We start from the raw sequence: 20,257 nt of genomic DNA, 5'->3' as shown, positions 1-20,257 counted from the left end.
ATAAGGGGTGTCTATAGCTATATATTTATTTATTTAATGATTGAGTCTAAATCATATTGTATTAAGATACACACAGCATTGCTGACTTTGAATACAATCTTCAAAAATTGTGATATATTTTATTTAATTTTGGGACTAACATTTCCATTTAGAAAAACAAAACAATGAATAAATCCTTTTTACTTGTTTTTCATTTTCAATGTAACCTTAAAAGCACAAGCAAGTAAAATGTTATCAACTCAGTTACTTTTTATGTTTTGTTGGATGCTTTTTTTTTTTTTTTTGTCTTTTTCAAAAAAACAACAGCTTGAATGCCCAGTGGTTTTATTTCAATTAAAAAGAAGCACTTTATAAATTAGCAATTTTAATATGCGTATCCTTGCTCAGTGTCCAACATTTCAGGATTATAAACAGGAATCTGTCACAAAATTCTTTCTGCATGCGGAATGAGTATTTTATTTGTAACCAGTTTATAAAAATAAAATACAAAATAATTTGAAAACAAAAAGAAACAAAACACTGTACAAGGCATTGATATGATACAAATAATAGAATTAACATAAATAATTACAGGTATATACAATGCAAAACTCCCGCTTGTTACATTCTTTCCTTGAGACTGTACAGTTACATTTCAAAACAACGACATACATTACAACACAAAAATATCAACCACTGAAAAAATCCCAACAACTCAAGTGAAAATGACAGATGGGCAAATTAGCAAAAGTCACAATAAATAATTTCTGTCAAGTATTTATAAGCAATTCAATATCATGACATGAGAAGTGTACAAGTGCACACCAAAGCTTTTATTAGTTTCCATCTCACCTTTCAAAATAAAACAAAACAGCTGGCTTTATTCTGTTGGTCTGTGGCTTTGTGTAACCACAAAAAACCCCCAACAAGCTACTATAAATATGACACTTTCTAATAGCGAGCCACTTTTAAAAGTGACAAAGAAAAATCTCATCTGGAAGGTAACACTAATCCTACGACTACACACCACTTGTGAGATAATAATATTAAAACCCATGATAAGAAATCTGATTATCTTTTAAAATCAGCAGCACACTGTTTAGTGTCTGTCCTTCCCTTTCATTGAAGCCCGTTAGGATATATGTCATATTTGTACGATAATGATATTATTTAAATACTACTTTCAATATTTTACAGGTATATATTAAAAGTCTGCACAACAGCGTTCTGAACTTCGAAGCCTTGAAAGAGGGGGAATTCAAAGACTGCTCGCTGGCGACGTATAAATTGCACAGCCATTTGAAAGCATACAGCTATCACACTGCAAACACACCTTGAATACGGCACCCTGAAATTCTCCAATTTCAACCAGTCGATCAGTAAATGGTCCACACATTCTCACAGTGGAGCGCTCCGGCTCTGACACAGAAGTCTTTCAGCACTGATTTCAGTGGCGAGGGTTTGCATGGTAGCACATGCCATTTATAGACCGAGAGATAAGAGAGAGAGAGAGAGAAAGGCTTGGCTTGGCCTAATACTGGAATGATCTCCAACACAGACAAGGCTCAGTCATCCCTCGCTATGCACAGAGGGGCAGAGAAGAGACATTAAGGCGGCTGACTGACTGAACGATGTCTGCCTTCAGGATGAGTCATCGTAGCTGCTCTGTGAGGCTAGCGTAGGTACCTGCGAAATCTACATGAGTCAGACGAAACAGCATTGTTTAATATCGACAGAAATAAGACGCTCTCATCTCAACTCAAACTGCAAAGTATATCAAAATATTTGGCGATGTGGTTTGTGACTGTGACTACCATCAGGCTTCAGCTCGTGAGTACAATGCAAGACTGTAAAATGCAGGCAAGTCTGTTCTCCTTTTATTTTTGCATGTCACTACAATTATATGCAATGATAGAATCATCCCAGGTCGGTGCAGAAAACTAACATCAGGTAAGAAAGCAAGTTTTTAATACGAGCCAGAGAAGATTTAGAGATTCACCTAACAGGAAATGGCCAATGTGGTAAATGCTATATAATGATGAGTGTTATGCGGCTTTTTACTCAGTAGTCGATTTGGGGGGTTTTCTCTGTTGAGCATGCAAAGAGAAGCACTGGAAGGAAGCTGAAGTTATTTTACAGTATCTTACAAGCAGAGGAGTGGGAATGGGTTGTGGAGGAGAGCTTCAGTGAGGAATCCTGACTAAAAACTGAACACAAACAACACTCTGGCTTCTTTACCTTGTGCACAGAACGTATACTGTATGTCGTTATATAAAAGACATTCTCCGGTGCGGGAGAAACGGGAACGGAAATAAAACATTCTCGCACGTGGAGGCATGGAGCATCGTTTTGGTGTGAGAAATATGTACATATGGCCTCCGTTTTCAATAACATTTGACAAAATTCTTTTTTTTGAGGTCTGAAATTCACATTTGTTCAGAGTTTTATCTCAAACACTGGCCTGGTATGTAGACAGGACAGCTAATATTTCCTGTTACAAATAATAGCTACTTTGTCCTTAAGTAAACTGCTGCTCAAATTATGTTTGATTAACAAACATTTGTGTTGCTACCTTTTCTACATAAATGAATGAAAAGGGTTGTCTTATAACCGCTGGCACAAGTCTGTTTTTTGGCTCTTGGTTTTTTTGTTGTTTTATCTTCCTCCGCTAATTACAAACACACCAAAGTGAATCTTCAAGCTGCCCGAAGTGCCAAGGCACGCGCTACGACGAACATCAGTGCACCTTGAGTCGTTTAAACTTACTACTGCTACTAAAACATCACAAGTCTAACTTCTAATTCCTTCATTCCAGTGTGACATTTCAGATTCCCTCTCAGCAACACAGTAGGCACAAAAAGGTGTGAGTCCTCACATGCTTTACATGACTGATTGTATAAAGGGTCGCTTTGAGCGATCCCCTCATTTTAAAAACGAATGCACGTGACACAAAAACCACACTTTAACGATCGCACGCGAGAGGATAGGAGTCGTAAGCATTGCCAAGCATCAAAATAAATATCTCAATAAATACACAAATTCTGCCTATTATGCATTCACATTTAGCAGAAAGAAAACGTTATACCCTGCCTGATCTGAGTTAGGCCCTCCGGCCAATAATTAAAGTTGCAAATCCCATCAGTATGATTCAAATGCATTAGTGCTGGGGATAAATAAGTTCTAATATATTGCGGTGCAGGACAAATCAAAGTTCAATAATCCGGAGACTTTTATATATGTGCCCACTGGTCCAACTAACTTCTGATTTATGTGTTACAGCGCTGCATGAACGGTTTAAACTACAGCATTGATTGTAAAAATGAAAAGAAGACCCTGACACAACATTGCCTGTTTGGTAAATTATCATAAAGGACGCACTCCACCAATTCAAGTTCAGTCTGCTAGTCATGCATCGTCATTCAGCTTGTGAACAAGTATTTAATGTCCTCAGAGTTTTGGGAAAGGCAGCATTTTTGGGGGTTGGACTAAAATTTCTGGATATCTTGTGCCACAAAGATTAATAAAAGTCTTTTTTTAAAATATGTTTTCCAGGAGTCCGGCAGCCTTAGTGCAAAACTACAATCACTGGGGTGGTATTTAAAAGCTGGACACATACTGAATGACAAAGCCTATGCAAAAAACAGAAGGAGCGAAGAGAACACTGACAAACTGTGAGAGGAGTAAAGTTCAGACTATTTTACTGATTATACAGGAAGACTCACTGACTGATGTCTGTCCTATTACAACTTCTCTGCTATAGCAACTCAACCTGGTGGGGTCTATCTACTCAGTTTGCTGGAGCACTTGCTCTCTTTGCTGCAGCCTTTTCCTCTAGACAGGTGGAACGGGCTGGTGCGCGCCTGCCGACTACAGCATGTATCCTGGTGGTGGTGGTAGAAGCGGCGGGGAGGCGGCGAGCCGGAGAAGCTAGGGGGTGAGCGGCTGCGGCCAAAGCAGCCCCCTCCCCCGCCGCCACGGTGCTCGTGGCGAGAGGGCGAGGAGCTGACCGAGCGCTGCAGGGAGGAGGAACTGCGGGGGGAGGCGCTCGAGCTGCGGTGGTGGTGCGGAGAGCTCGTCAGGCTGCAGATGCCCATCCTGGAGCCCCCGTGCTGGGCAGAGGAGCGGTGGTGAAGGGGGGAGCCACGGGAGCCATGCATTAGCTGAGCAATACACGTCAGCAGTTCTGAGTCACTGGTGCTGCCAGCTCGGATGCGGTAACGTCTAAGCCTGAGTGAAGCATGAAAAACAGCAAGTGATATTTTACAGCAAAGCTCAAATGGAGATAAATCAAGTTTCTTGGCATAAATTATTAAATTAAATAAATAAAAGAGAAAATATCTTTATAGTATCTTAATGAAAGTAAAAGATGCAAGGCAACAACTTACCTGCCCTCCACTGTGGGGCGACACGGTGGTTTTCCAGGAGGTGGACGTGGCATGAATTGAGCAGCCAGTTGCTCAGCAGAAGAAGCTGCCTGAACGGGACGAGGGATCCTGCTCTTGCGGGACAGCGGGCTAGAGGAGGAGGAGAGAGACGGAGCGTCGTCTCCCTGGCGGTCAGAACGGGAGCCCATAAGAGAGTCCTCATCCTGAGAGCGGTCAGAGGTGGAGGACAGTGGATCTCTAGTGAGGGAGGCTACCATTGGGCCACGCCTATCAGAGAGGGACGGCGAGGCAGTGGGTGAGGGGACCTGGCCTTGGTGGCTGGCTTTCTTCTGTAAGAGCTTTTCCTTGGCGGATCCTGGTGGAGGGAGCTCCAGGAGGGCAGAGGGCTCCAGCACAGGGATTCGACTTTGCCTGCGGCTAGGGTCTTTACGGGGGGCAGCCAGCGGGGTGGAGGAGGCTGGGCTAGTGATCTGTTCTGGGGTCAGGTTAACTTCTCTAGGGTCTTCCCCCTTCAACTGAGGCTCTGTGACACAGGGAGTGGGGATAGAGTCATTCTCATTGTCTTTAAGCTTGAGGAAAGTTCCAATACTTAAATCCCTTTGGTTGTTAACAGGAGGGGAAAGACGGCCATTGGCAAACAAGGGGCTGCGAGGAGAGCGATGGGAAGATGCCGAGCATGGAGGAGGCGAGCACGGTGAACGAGGGCAGCGCGGGGAAGACGTGCGGCTTGGCACAGGGCTTTGAGCTTTGGTGCGGCTGTCTCCATTAACCAGCATCTCAGCCAGGGGGTCTACTGGTGACCCTGGATGGGAGGCCACATGGTCCTGCGGGGAGCTGATGTCCACTGTACGCTCCTGAACCTGCTGAGCTTCTGCTTCAGCTTCGCCATGCCTCTCCAGCAGGAAACACTGTGGAGCACTGTCTGAGCCTGACTGGGAGGAAAGCCCAGAGGGACGCTGAGCCGTCAACTGGAGTGGGGAGGGAAGAGGTGGAGACATGGGAGGGAAGAGAAAAAGACACAGGTATTATTTAAGAAAAAGAAAAGACTAAAAAAATGGCAGTAATATTCTAAATTGTCAAAGGTCTGTTGCTGATAGACTACAACATGGCGAGTTGTGCTGTAGATCTGCAGCAAGAGCCTGTTGCAGATGTGTGAACACTGAACAATTTTACAAAATGTGGTAATAAATGGTGATTAGTTTGGCAACAGCATGCAATACCATAGCTACCATTATCAGACCGAAACACACAAGTGCTATGGCAGTGTCAGTCAAGCTGTGAGTACTAAACCAGCAAGTAGGACAGGAAACGTTCACGCAACTTCGCAGGGGGCTTCAGCGAAGAGAGGGTGAGGAACAAATACAGGGAGAGAGAGAGAAAGAGAAAGATAGAGAGGACAAAGACGATCTGAAACAAAAGAGACCATGCAACCTGTAGTCATGACTCGACATTCCAAACACACATGCCACAATCAGACAAACACACAAACCCTATCCAGATCACAAGAACACATGTCCAGACACAAGGACACATCTGACCCATGCTCTGTCTGGCCTGCACAATGCCCCTTATGGTTTCTGGAGAGAGCTGCCTGACAGCAACACAATAAGCAAGCCAAATGAAGAAAAGAAGCCAAAACCAGCAACTTAAATGAAAACAAAAAAAGAACAAAAATGTTGACAGCGGGTGTAATGCTACTGATGTAGAGGGAGCTGAATGGAGGTCTCTTTTTACAGGACTGTGATGGGCTCATCACCTGCTGAAGCTGGGCACGGGTGATGCGAATGACTGAGGGAAACTTGGTGTTGGCAGCACCCGCAGGGATGGCTGGCAATTTCCTGCGACTGGGTGAGCAGGTGCTGGGGGTGGGGTTTGGTGGCAGAGGTAGGGAGGCGTGGTAGGAGGAGGAAGAGGAGGGGCGTTCTTGCGGCTGCTGGTCGGCGGACTGGCTGCGCCTCAGGGCCGGCAGCTGACGTTGGTGCAGTGGGTCCGACAAGGTGGTCAGGAGGGTGTGAGGACTGGGAGAGCGCAGAGGGATGGGGCTGGATGTCCGGACCGCAACCTCCTCGGGCAGAGATGGAGGAGAGGTAGGGAGCTAAGAGATGGGAGGGAAAGAAGTGGGAGGTGGAGAGAGGAGGGGTTGTGAGATTTGTGAGGGACTGAGGAAGTATAGTGGAAGTACTGTGAGGTGGGACAAGCAGGCTGCGCTAGCGGGGAGCAGGATGCAGAGCTTTAAGTGATGAAGGGATCAATTAAAGAAGTTCGAAAATTTTTGCATACACTGGTGAAGAAAGATGGAGACCAGTCAGGGAGTTTTTGTTATGGCAGTTTATGTTTGCAATCTGGATATAGAAGTTCGGACTGCAGAGGAAGTCAGGGGATAGACAGCAGGTCTGTTCTCTTACATGTTAAAATCAGTCAAAGTTAAGCTCAGAGACAGAGCAGCAATATGGAAATGGAAGATATAGACTACTGGGATGTTATGAATAGGTAAGTAGCAAGAAAGTAGTTTAAGGTAAGCAAATCAAAACATATTTTGGAAATAAAAAGTTTGATTTGAGAAGCAAAAAAGGAAAAAAGCAACCACTTAACCCAAATGCCTGCAAATAAATAATTAGATTGATTACAAATTAAAGTAAATCAAAGCCATAAGACCTCTTTCTCCCATGCTGTGATCTGATAAAAAGCTCTGAGTTGTGTCACAACTATCTTTTTCTAACAAATACACACAAGTGAAGAAGCGAGCAGACATAAAGCAGTAACATTTAGCTTCAAACCACAGCAAGATGCAGCTGGTGACACTCTGTTGAATGATATTAGCATTTACGTTCTATACCTAGAACTCTGACTCTGTGCAGCTTTTTAACCTTGTAAAATGCTGACTATAGTCAGGATTATGTATGCCATGTTATGATATGGTATTCAAATGAAAGTGCTTACCTGTGTGAGGACTCCCTCAGCCAGAGCTTCAGCCGGGCTGGTTGGAGTGATTGGGGGCAAGGGCCCTGCGGGGCCCACACTAAGCTCCAACTTGTCCATTTTTACACTTCCTTTGGAAGAGGCCGTGCTTTCTTGTTTGGCTTTCCCCGATCTAGGGCTCTGGCTGCCCATTTCCCATCCAGGATCCTGTCCATCTGGTTGTAGCACCTCTGGCTCCTCATCCTCCTCCGAAGGGCTGGTGGTAGCCTTGACTCCTGGGGACCCACTGGGTCGCTCCACCATTACCCACTCCCTTGAGTCAAAGTCCTGCCTCCCAGAGCTCAAATTGAGGGCCACAAATCCCCCACTGCTGGCTGCCCCCTCTCCCTGCTCTAACGATCCAGGGGAAGCTGGCTTAGGAGAACCACCACCGGATAGGAACTCTTCATCATAGTGCCAAACCCTATCAGGACGCTCCCCGGCAATTACAGTTTGAGCCTGAGTTACTGGGATGATAGCAGCTCTGTCAGATTCCTTCTCCTGTTGTTGAGTGCCTAGCTGCTGCTTTGCTGAACTGAACATATACAAGACAAATGCAAACAATCAACCTTCTGGTCTACCTAAAGGTGAATTTAGATAAGAAAGTAAGTATTACCGTGCAGTACAAGTATTGGTTGCTTAGTAGACTTACCAGGCATCCACGAAGCGCTCTGGGCTGGGCTTGGACTCCAGGCCAAGCCTCCTCTCCAGCTCGAAGCTGTGGATGTTGCGGAGCTTCCTGAGCAGAGGGCCATCACGGTCTGAAGCCACCACCTCAGAGTGCAGTTTGACAGGGGAACCCAGGCTTGGACCAGCATAGGGGCTCTGGTGCCCTTGGTTGCCCTGGTTGTTGCAGTGTTCCTCCTCCGCTGCCGTCTGTGGGAGACAGTGATTTTTTGTTTTGTTTTTTTAAATGTAACTTAAATGCCAAAGAAGCAGGTGAAGTTCATTTCTTATATTTTCTTTGAATTCCCTGTGGCTTTTACCTTCCAGACAGCTGTCCTGATGCGGTTACGGTTGCGATCCAGCTCCTCCCAGACGTCAGTCTCCTGGTTCCGGTGCGGGTGGAGGGGAGAGCCCGGCAGACGCTCTGGAGCAGGGTTGTTCTCCACGTCGCTGAGCTGCTCATCCTGCAGAACCTCATCTGTATTTTCTCTCAGCAGATCGCCAGGGATCAGGGACGCATTTGCCATACTGTAACAAGAAAAGGTGCACACACTCTCAATGTCTCTGAAGATATCATATATATTATATATTAATATAATATAATTATATATATTATTATATTATATATATATATTATATATATATTATATATTTATATATCTTATATATATTATATATATATATAATATATATTAATATATATATATAATTATATATATAATTTATATATATATATATATACTATATATTTTTTTTTTTTGTTAAATGGACCCAAGAGAAATTTCAGCCATACATGAAGTTACTGAAAATAGACAACATAAAACATGCTTCTGTACTTATACATGTATATATTTCAAACATACCCCATGTGTGCTGGAGTGAGGCGAGTGTGATGTTGAGGTGTCGTGGTACTGGCACTAATCGTCAGCGTGCCATCAGTAGTGGTCCGCTCCCAGTCATAGGGGTCATTTTCCACGACATTGTAGGTTTTCATACTATTGTCAAACACTGACATCAACAGCTGCAACAACACAAAAATATATAATCATCAATTCATCATGATAGAAGCAGAAAATATATATGCACTCGAAAACCTGAGCGATTTGCTCAGGTTATGATACAGGAAAACCTTCCCTCTTTATTGAATGTAAATCATACCTGGTAGTCAGGTTTGGTAAAGTAGTCAAGGCTGGAGATGTGATCCAAGAACACACCAAACTCTGCCGGTAGATGTTTGAGCATCAGACGATGATCATAAGTCTCTTTCAGCTTTCCCACATGTTCCTAAAATACACAAACACACATCAATTATATGTCATCATTTGGAGCCACCAGGACAGAGCAAATTTTTTTCAGTGCCCTCACTTTATCCTTGATCTTCCTCCACGGCAACTGACCGACCAAGAACTCCACCAACATGTAGAAGAGAGACCACAGGTCATCGTGACGTCCCATCTCCTGCAGAATGAAAACAACTCTGAGTTAACAGGATTGGATAATGTTTGACTGTCAAAAAAGAAAAGAAGAGGAAGACATATGCAGGACAGCATCACAGATGAAACAAAACCTCTATCGCATACTTGGCAGATACTGACCTTATTCTTGTGCGCATTGACAGATGCATATCGCACTGTTCCCCTAAACCCTGCGACTGGACGGGGCTGACAAATAAAGACAGGCATAGTCATTAAATGGTGATGCTGATGATATCTAACCTGTTTATGGTTAGTTTCAAACAAGATTTTTAGACATAAACTTTTAATTTGCTTCCTGTTACAAACAGAGATTTGGAGAACAAGATAAGAATTGGTTTAAATTTCAAAACTCTACACGAAACTACAAAAGTATCTGTCTTTATAGCTGCAAAACATGCATTATATTCAAAAGTTACTTGTTAACTTTGTCTCCATTGTGGATTTACAACAGACCAAAACAATAAGCTACACAAAAACTCAGTAAACAGAGCAGAACCTTTATCAGTGGAAAGGTCCCTGTTCTTAAATGTGCAAGTTAAAATAGAGCTAAAATAGGACTTTCATATAGTTCCACTCCTCAGTTTAAAAGCTAGATGTCACTAAATCCTACATACTGCTCCTTCAGATTCAGTATATAAGCCATAACAGAGAATGCACTTACAGGTCGGACCTCCTGGCAAGAGTTGGTGAACTGGCGAGCTAAACCAAAGTCCAGCATGTAGCAGGTACGACAGGTGCTGGGGAAGCGACCCATGGCAAAATTGGACTGTAGCAGAAACACGAAGTTGAAAAAGAGTGAAATCTATGCGCAATAAAATGTCATTTCTATTTACAGTATATCCATATATGAATAAGAAATGTCTTCCAGAAAGGGAATATAATTTAAGACAGCACCTCAGATGATAAACAATATTTACATTTGTTAGTTTTAGGAATCTAGCCAACACTGATGCTGAGCCGACTTACTGCAAGCAAAAAGCAAACTACTGAATCAGCAGCAATGTTAGCAGCCAGTTACAAGAAAATGATGTCAGTGGCAGAGTCCAATGCTGACAATAGAAATAAAAATATGACTATATTTATATTACTTATCTGCCTTGAATATACTGTAGGGACATATGTGCATTCAAAGAATGTCCTGCACCCAACTCCCTGCTACACACCGGTTTGATGTCACGATGCAGGAAGCCAACAGAGTGGATGCTCTCTATAGCTTCCAGGATCTGGCGCCCCAGACGGAGGGTGGTGCTGATGCTGAATGTTCCTCGAGGCATACTTCTCCTCAAATCGGCCAGGTTTCGACCCTAAAGGGCCACGCAAGCAAGTTATTAGTATAGAGGCAGTTGTCTGATAAATCTCCCCATTGCACCTGGCTTTTAATGAACAACAAGTCAATCAATCAAATCATCCATTCATCCATCCATCCATCCATCCATCCATCCATCCATCCATCCATCCATCCATCCATCGTGCTCTAAACAAAGTGAACAGTGTTTGAAAAATGATGAAACAAAAGAACAAAAGTATTTAAAGAGGCTTTACTGTTTGAAATGTTTGGCCTGGGCGATAGACAGATGTGTTCAGCGGGCAGGAAACAAGCCAAAAGTGAGGTACAACATGAAATGAGCTGCACACAACAGTTTAAGCACATGGTGTGGTCGGGAGCCAGTGCGGTGCAGTAAAATTTGACATTCCTGTGGGAATGGTTGCACAAATTACAACCAGATCACACGTTCATAACACCCCAAGGCCAACTACTATCCAATTCAAGTAGGATGCATTTATAATTTCTGATCATGTCTTGGGTAACACAGCCTCATGTGGTCGATGGAAAACAAATCTTATACCTGCAATTCACAGCATGTGATGCAGTCTATCAATAGCCTGCAGCTTGAGTTTGCTTCTGCCTGATATTCTGCAAAATGCTACATGCATTTAAAGTGGAAATAGTTACTGTTCTTTTGGCCATATTTGTTTTTTGGGGTTTTTTTTTGCATATACTGTAGGTTAGCTGCTGAATTATTTACATGCAGCAGTATTTTTTTAGAAATTTCTAAAATGTTTATTTGCTTTGGTTTCATGTAACCATCTTCTATATAACAGTAACTTTGAGTAAGAGCTCACCATGATTTCTCCAAGTCAACAGCCCAAAGTCCAATCAAGGCCAGGGTAAATAATCAAAATGGTCAAACATTGCACATATTGACTGAATGGTGGCTATGACCACAAGACACAGTTACAGCATGACTGGAAATACACTAAACAGAAGCAAGCTAGTGATCAAAGCAGAATAGGTGCTATGAGGATGTTTATTAGCTCAATCATAAGTTTTTTTTCTTATTAATTTAGTTTTCCCTTTGTTTGTGTTGTTATTCTTGCTCTTTGCATAGTTGTGCTTTATTTTTTTTTAATTCCCCAAATAATCACTGAGTAAAATGTCTAAAAGTCCACTCAAATAAATTCTAGAGCTTTAACTTAGCTTGACTCTGTGATTTTAAAATGCTTTGTACAGCCAGTAATCCAATTCCCACATTTTTTACATTTCCAAATATATGAAACACAGAAAGGCAAAAAATCTTTATTGCACAAACTGAAATTAGCAAATGTTTGACACTTGCTTGGTGAGTGATTTAGTTGACTCTTAAAGAAGCTTCATTTAGAGTCTTTTTAGAGACGAGTCTTTTCCTTTGGGACTAACCTGAAGCTCCATCACCACGTAGTTAAAACGGTCATTACGGCCGCATCCCACAAAGCGACACACGTGGTCTTTACCTAAGAGAAAAAGGACAAGAGAGTTTTAGGATCCTTCCTCTCACCTTACACGTGCTGTATTATTTGAGGGCTGGTTGTATGAATCATAATGATGTGTGCGCCCATACTTAGTCGCCCTACCGTATCCAATGTCCGTGCCCTCTCATCAGCAGCTTCACTGTATTATTTCCCTGCTGATTTATGGGATATAGCACATGACACCAGGTCTAGACATGTGTGCATGGATGCCTTGAGCATTTGTGTGTGTGTTTATGCATGGGAAGGACATTGCTGCACCGGCAGGTTGGCTGCAGCCACACCCCAAAGCCCTTCAGCTAGCAGCGTCTACATGCATAGTTAGTGACAAGACCTTCGTGCTAAAAATGCTACTATTTAGATCATTTGTTATTACAAAATTGTTATTTAAGGGTAAAAATACATCAAAGTTGAAAGTGGGTTATATTTGACTCCATTATGCTTTATATATCTGCTGGTTGATATTTACTCTCTACAGCTGGGCGGGTCAGCAATGGTTGGGGGGCTGGAATTGAGCCCATCTCAAATTATATGCTGGTTCCCTCAGGAAGCAACAGGACCACGATGCTCCAGGCCAAAGCCATTAGACAGCAAACATGATCCCAGCCCATTGATTTTCTTCTTGGGAGGGGGGAGGTAAAAAAGCATTGTGGGTAAAAGGGAGAAGGAAGGACCTTTTTTCTTTTATAAAAGAAAGAGAAATGGAAGTAACACAGTCCCCCTAAAGGATCTAAGTTTATGTTAACCCTGGGAGTGTCCAAGCACAGACAACCGTACACTTGCTGTGTTGTTTCTGTTAAAAAGCAGGACCACCACAGATGTTTTTTCCACAGCATGGACTGAGGTAAATTGTGCTGAACCCTGGGCCAAACTGTTTTCAGATCTATATCTATTCTCAGAGGGAGAGTTTATTCTACCCTGCTACTGATGCTAACAAGTGATACCAGCATTTTCTCCTAGGAGGAGATTTTTGGAAGGAAACATGCTAAGGATAGACATTGTGAATGCTTTTTCTTCTCTTAAACATTTGCTGGATGATAACAATAAATACTCTGCACGTGTGAGACGATGGGCCAGTACCAATAAGTGACATCAGTGAATCCATTTGCACTCACCCTGGAGCTTCTTGAGCACCGCGACCTCCATCTTCAGCACCTGTTTGGGCTGCTGGGCCGACTCCACCTTCAGTGCCACGCTGACCCGCGTCATCAGGTCCGTCGCCTCGTAGATCTCCCCAAACCCACCACCCCCGATCTTCTTCACCTGGAGTAAAGATGATGGCACATATGATATATAAAAATACTACTTCTACTTCTACAGAGTAAAAGTAAGAGGTGAAGATCATTTCAGGCTTCACAGAGTTTATGACAATTAGGTGTTTTGTCAACTAGAAGAATACTACAATGGCACATGAGCCCACAAACTGTATGCAAAAGACAGATGTAGCCTTTGGGTCTGTAAAGGGCCTTAAACCTGTGCTTTTTCTGATGGTGAGCAGGGGGTTATTCCACTTTAAAACCAACCTCCTTGCGATTTAATAGTATTTCAAATCAAATCAAATCACTTTTATTGTCACATCACATGTGCAGGTACATTGGTACAGCACATGTGAGTGAAATTCTTGTGTGCGAGCTTCACGAGCTTATTATCCTTTCTGTGGCGTGATATAACTGCGATTTGGTTTGATCCTTAGTTGGAGATTTTTTGTTCTTATTTGAATGTATAGAATTGAATTAATTGAATTGAATAGTTTTTTCTTTAAAAAAAAAACGATTCTGATTAAAACTGCTGGCAAATGGGAAATTTCCTTCCTGGTTAACCAGCAGGAATTTATATGGCTCAGTTTATAGTTCACCTATACTTGTGCATAGCATCGTCCTTATTTCATTCTTTTAGCTGCTTCTCAACTACCAGTAGTATTCAAGCTCATCTTGTATCTCAACTACTACAGCTTTAATTTCCCCTAAGCTTCGATGTGCCCTTCACTGTCCTCCATGCTCGCACAGAGTTTTCTGTCGCACTTGGAACTAAAGTTGTGGGATTAGCTGCAGCATTCTTATGTAATTCCTTAGATGACAGGAAGTGGAGCCAGTTAGGAATAACAGCCTCACATGGAGCCCAGGCTGGCACAGCAGTGAGAGACATGGGCCTTTGGGGAGCACTGCTGCTGCTGCCTATAGCACAATGCACTGCCACAAATAGCTATACAGGCTATTTTTGGATCACCCGTACTGCAGCAGCAGAACCCGGACAGAGAGACATGACCCCAAACCGTCGAAAACACAGGTGAGACACTTAAAAAGAAAGCGGTGGTGCTCATAGGCAGGGGAAGCATTGTTTGAGGAACAAAGAAATCCTGTTTGTGGAACAGAGGGTGACCTCGGGACAGGCAGTGATGGGGCTGCACAAACACGCTGCCTATTGTAGCTGGAAAACACGGTGCTTACCACTTTCCATCGTTCCTTGACCAGGGAGAGCACGCTCAAGATGTCAGTTTGCTCTGCTCCCCCACTCATCCCGTCAGCAAATCTAGGGACGCTGCCCTCACTGCTTCCCCCACGACCAGCAGCCTCACACTGGGCAGAGCATTTGGGATCTGATGAAGAACCCTACGGAAGTCCAAGAGAGAAACAAAGCAGTCAGAAGCGGAAGGAGGAAATCAGCTGTAATCTGGTTACATTTGACCAAGCTGCACTTTAGCATCTCAGGCTAACATCCAGAGGGTTTTATGGCATTAAAAACACTACAGAAAGCATGCATGCCGCTCAGTTGAGAGACCGACCGTTGCCTCAATAGCTGAAGCTTTCTGATACGTGACCATTGCAGCAGCTGCCACACCTGCTGCCAGCAGCTGTCCTTCTAGACAAGCTCACCCAACAAACTCACAGGCAAAACTATTACATTACAAAGAGGTTTCATCATCTTAGTATCATTTTCCCTCTTCTGTGTATGAAAGCCAAGCAGCAGATCTTATGAGTGTATTATCAGATGTAATGTTTAATTTCCTTAATTTAAATCGACTCAGTAGTGAACTGATTAAAAACAAACCACACAAAAATTCACATTTTTATAAATAACTGAATTTACACAAAGCACCAACTATTCTTAGAAATTACATATTCATTCATTTCATTTTGTAAGACAGTTTTAAGTTTATTTTTAATTCCACACACAAATGAAATATGGATATCTGCAGTCGTTATTTCTATTCTGTTCATTTATATCACGAGAAATTGAATGATTAAAAAAAACAAAATCAAGTGACAAACCAAAAATGTGTAGGTTGAAGCTACAGCTTACATAATACCTACGCCTGATACAAAAGAAAGAAAAATTGGCATCAACTGGGAAATTGAATGAAGATAAAAGAAAGAAAAGATGGACGATTCATGTCAAATCCAGCTGTAGATAAACTCTTTTCACATTTATCACAATACTGAATCATTTTGTAATAATTCTAACTTACAGTTCATATTAAATAAAGTTAGTTGTGTCAGTATTACTACATATACACATGGTAATCATTTGTTAATAAAACATTTTTGGACTAGATGTCTAAAAAGCACCATGCTGGAGGATAAACTCCTTCCAGAGGAGCCAAATTGAAGGCTTCTAATGCATTAATAGAAAAATTATTAATAAACTTAATAATAATTTATAGAATCTCTATAAAATACAACCTGTTAAAAAGTGTTACCAATCATTTAATTAGGCTGACATGATGTGGCCAAACTCCTTTAGCACACATCAACTTTAAAATGGAATTTCCTTTTGAAAAACCGAGTCCATGTTCCTGCATTATACAACATCCGTGTCGCAGATAAACATTCCTCCGGAGAGCACTCGCTAGATACTTCCTTTAGTCCGCCTTCAAACACTCGCTTACAGCAAGCCCGACTTTGATTCATCATTCTGTACACGGCGCCCGAGCATCTACGGTTACGCAACGAGCCTTCAAAACACTATTTGGTTACAGGGCATGATCCCGGCATCAAGGAGGGAATCAATCCCATCATGCAGCATGCTAGTGAGGCTGGGAAGAGGGAGAAGTGTGGTTAGAGTAGATAACAGTGAAGTGATGAGCATGAAATGTGACCCAAGGTTAAGGCTCAGGAGTAAGGTGGTCTTTGTTGAGGCTACACAGATCCAACGACACAACTGGACCAAACAAATCCCTTTTAATGACTCGCAATTACTGTAATGGACTTACATTACACTAACACTACAGTCTATTTGAAAATGTTTACCTTCACGGGACAAAAGGGGCTTGATTATGACCCCAGCTGCATATTTATATATGTTTCCTACTATGAATGTGTCTACATCTCCTACAGCTTTTCAGTTTTTTTGTTTTACATGAATTGGTGTAGCGAGGATAATAATAAGCTAATTTATGCTTTATTTATAGGCGGTTAAACATATCAAATATGTAACAAATGACATGCATAGAGCTCAACAAAATGCACGACAAACCAAATATCTTCATAATGGAAAAACTTAACTGAAATCAAGACACGTGCGATAATTCGAAATCAACAATCACTTACTAAATGTCGTAAAAACAGCGCAGTGTAAAAAGTATCAGATGACATTAAAGTGGTTGTGTGTTTTGGCCAGTGCAGCACAATGAAGCGGCTTTGAGTGATCACACTTGTGACAATGCAAGGTTGGAAATTTGTGTGCGGTCATTTATAACACTGCATATATTCAGTATATATGCTCTGATTTAGTTTAAAATGCCACTAATCTCTACATTGTACTGTTTTGCGATGAACTAGGATGTAGCACAGTTTTACTGCTGAAGAAGCCTTGAGGCTAACCCTAACCCTAATCCTTACCTTTTATTGTGTAAAAATGACTGAAAACCATATTTAATGATACTAAAACATTTTAGATTGTCGAACTATACTAGAGTATGCTCTACAGGAGCGCCACTCATTCTGTTGTCAGCAGGCTTGGATTAACAGAGATCACGGTCACCATTTCACATGCTAGAATTTTCCAATTACTATACCAAACACAGCAGAGTGAGTGCTGACATTCATTCACCATTAGTTCTTTTAAGCATTGGGTCATTCACTCTTCTTCTTTCAGCTGCTCCCTTGGGGGCTCGCCACAGTGAATCTTCTGCCTCCATCTCACCCATGATCCCTAACATCCTCTTCCGTCACACCTACCCTCTGCGTGTCCTCTGTCACTACATCCATGAAGCTGCTCTATGATGTTTCTCTTTTACACCTCCCTTGCACCTGCATCAACATCCTTTGCCCAGAATATCTGCTATCCCTCCTCTGCACATGTCAGCCTTGCCTCTCTAACTTTATCTACAAACTGTTCAACCTGAGCTCTCCCTCTCATGTACTCATTTCTAATCTTGTTCATTTTGGTCACTCCCATTTAAAATCTTAGCATTTTCAGTTCTGACAGCTCCAGCTTGGCTTCCTGTCTTTTTGGTAGTGTCACCAACTCCAAACCATACGTCATAGCAGGTCTCACTACCATCTTGTAAACCTTTCCTTTTCACATCCTACTGTCACAAATCGCCTCTGACTCTCCAACCCACTCCGCGCTGCCTTGCACTCTCTTCTTCATTCTCCATTGCTTTGAAAGATTGACCCCAGGTATTTAAAATCAACCACCTTCATTACCTCCGCTCCCCCCAGCTTCACTGTTACACCTGTCTCTCTCTAACTCCTCTTCTCTCCTGAGCATACCTCCTGAATCTTTTATCTTGCTTTGGTTCAAGAGAATCAAAAGTAAATCAAAAGAGGAAATATTTTTAATTCACACCGGCTAAACTTCTATAAAAGTATTTTTCTTGGTAAATTAGCGATGAACACAGCAAGTCTTTGAGCCAACTGTAAATTCTCAACGTTGAGCTAATTGCTGCTTATGCAAAATCACAGAGCATGCCATCAAACGTGCTGCACAAAAATGCTCATATCCTCAAGGGATGGGCAACTTTCTCTGTGATTGAATAACTAGTGCTCTGAGTGAGAACTTCAAGGTCATCCCATGTTCCTGTGCTTTCCTTCAGGATGTTTTTTCCTCAGGGTCACACCTGGGTATCACATATAAGAGGCTGTAGCAGATAATATGCTTACAATTAGTCAGAAGTTGGAGGTTGTTATTTCATGCAAATAGGGTGTGGGGAAAGAAAGTTTTAAATAGTGGCTTCATCTGAGGCCATCTTTGACCCACAAACACACCAGCATTCATTCAAACATAAGCTTGTACACATATTGCACAAATCAACACACCTGCACAAGGCAGCCCGGCTGCCTCACGCTGTGACTAATCTAACGCCTTACAGAGGGGGCACGGTTCCGCTCCTCCTCCTCCTCCATACCAGACACCGCCAATGACGAGAGAGAAAACAACAAGCCCACCAGAAGCAGCCTTTGGACCCCAAAATTAAAAGCGCGTATGACAGCCAGCTCCTGCCTCATAATGCATCCCGCTTCCTGACCCCAGCATCTCCATGGCGACGATGGTGCAGTGCCATTTTCATTTGCTGACTGCAGCTGGTCATCGCCTCTGCCCTTTAGGTCTGCTGGAAGCTGCAAGTTTACAGCTACAAAAAGCATCATGAAATGTCAATGAGTGATTCTGCCGCAGAGTAGCTCTCCTTGAGAGTGAATATGAATGTGATTTGATGGTGAATATTCACAAAAACAACAACAAATCAGACCTGACCCTGAAAGCTTGCTATGCATACATGCGTATAAGCCTGGATCCAACGAGAATATCTTCTGCCTAATCCAAGAGTGGCCTGGTTCAGTGGTAGGACGGAGAGACTGCTGCTGGATGAAAATTAATGTCTGGACTGACTTCTCTCCAGAACGATGGGTTCTATCAAGAGGAGACTGGGAAGCTGGGAAGGATGGGACCAGAAAGTGTGTTTATATAGGGAATCAAAGATGCATTCACGTAAAGAGCTACACTTGCCTCCAGTGCATCTTTTTGATCATTGTTAGTGCATACCACAGTGACCAAGCAAATACAGAGAGGCCTTCTGTATCGTATTCAACGGGATGTGTCGATAACAAGCTACAGCCGAGTCCCAGCAAAGGTATCACGCCGCCCTGCAAAATGAAACCCCTTCTGCCTGCATTGACTGACCCCGGCTTTGCTGTGGAGAGCTGTTGCATAGCGATTTGGTTGCCACAGCAGATTTACTCAGGCGCGTCCACGCACATTGGCCACCCGCAGGCCACGCAAGCCCATTCTGCCTGACTTTAAGCGCTGACAACATGCAGGTTAACAAACCGAACGCATGTACGCAGCTGCCGCCGACAAACATGGGGGTGTTAAGAGTGGTGGAAAAAAAGAGGAGGCACTGAATCATCTGGATCCTTACCTCGGGTCTGAGCTGCCAGCCCTTGTTCCAAAGAAGAGCCGGGTGTGGTTACGAAAAATCCTTTTGGTTTGGGGGCGGCGGGGACGACAACGAGCGGAATCCCATAGCGAGCGAAGCGTCCATAGGCGGAGGTGGTGGTGGAGTTGTCGGTGACTGGAAATAAAATAAAAGAGCGAATGGAGGAGCGAAGGAAATATGTCTGAGTGTGATCGTCCGTTTTCTCCTTCTGCCTGTCACCTCAGCATCTTTATCTGTCGCTGCGGATCCGTGACGTGACAACTCTGTGATGATCAGCAGCCTTCCTGCGCGCGCGGCCCCGATTCGATCGCCCCTCGCAACAGCACGGCCACGCGCGCGAGGGGGCCCTCTTTAAAGCTCGTCTCCGCGGTTTAGCGTTGCGCGCACGCGCAGTACGCAGTCACCGCGTCTGCGTTTGTTTTCCCAGCCCAAAGCGTATGCGGAGTGTCATCGTATATGGACGTACAAAGGAGATATGAGAAAATGATGTTAGAGGATAATATGAAGGATACAATCGGTTTGGTTTGGAACGCGGCCACAAGAGACGGTTTTTTATCAATAACACTAGGGGGCGGCATTAAGCAAAAGACGCCATTGCTATACAAACAACAAGACTCAGTGATGAAAAG

At 43.1% G+C, this 20,257-nt stretch overlaps 1 protein-coding gene across 2 annotated transcripts; it reads right to left on the bottom strand.

Annotated features, from left to right (window-relative positions):
* Positions 1-307: 307 nt before the first annotated feature.
* ttbk2a (tau tubulin kinase 2a) lies at positions 308-19,971 on the bottom strand. Of its 2 annotated transcripts, XM_005926007.3 has the most exons (16): positions 19,611-19,971; positions 14,698-14,859; positions 13,366-13,513; positions 12,162-12,235; positions 10,627-10,767; positions 10,125-10,229; positions 9,584-9,649; positions 9,354-9,446; positions 9,147-9,272; positions 8,852-9,009; positions 8,309-8,516; positions 7,975-8,198; positions 7,305-7,857; positions 6,121-6,459; positions 4,365-5,332; positions 308-4,206 (listed from the first exon to the last, which is right to left on the bottom strand). In XM_005926007.3, exons 2-16 carry the CDS (start codon positions 14,764-14,766, stop codon positions 3,759-3,761), a joined length of 3,720 nt encoding a protein of 1,239 aa, XP_005926069.1. In that variant the 5' UTR covers positions 14,767-14,859; positions 19,611-19,971; the 3' UTR covers positions 308-3,758. The 2 variants fall into 2 exon arrangements, with proteins under 2 accessions (XP_005926069.1, XP_042078313.1); XM_042222379.1 differs by lacking the exon at positions 6,121-6,459 and having other exon boundaries at positions 19,611-19,970.
* Between the last annotated feature and the right edge of the window lie 286 nt (positions 19,972-20,257).

The sequence above is a fragment of the Haplochromis burtoni genome, unplaced genomic scaffold, assembly GCF_018398535.1.
Source record: "Haplochromis burtoni strain Fernald_Lab_line unplaced genomic scaffold, NCSU_Asbu1 Contig_85, whole genome shotgun sequence".
In the NCBI taxonomy this organism is placed as follows: domain Eukaryota; kingdom Metazoa; phylum Chordata; class Actinopteri; order Cichliformes; family Cichlidae; genus Haplochromis; species Haplochromis burtoni.
This window is presented reverse-complemented; position numbering and strand designations above follow the sequence as displayed.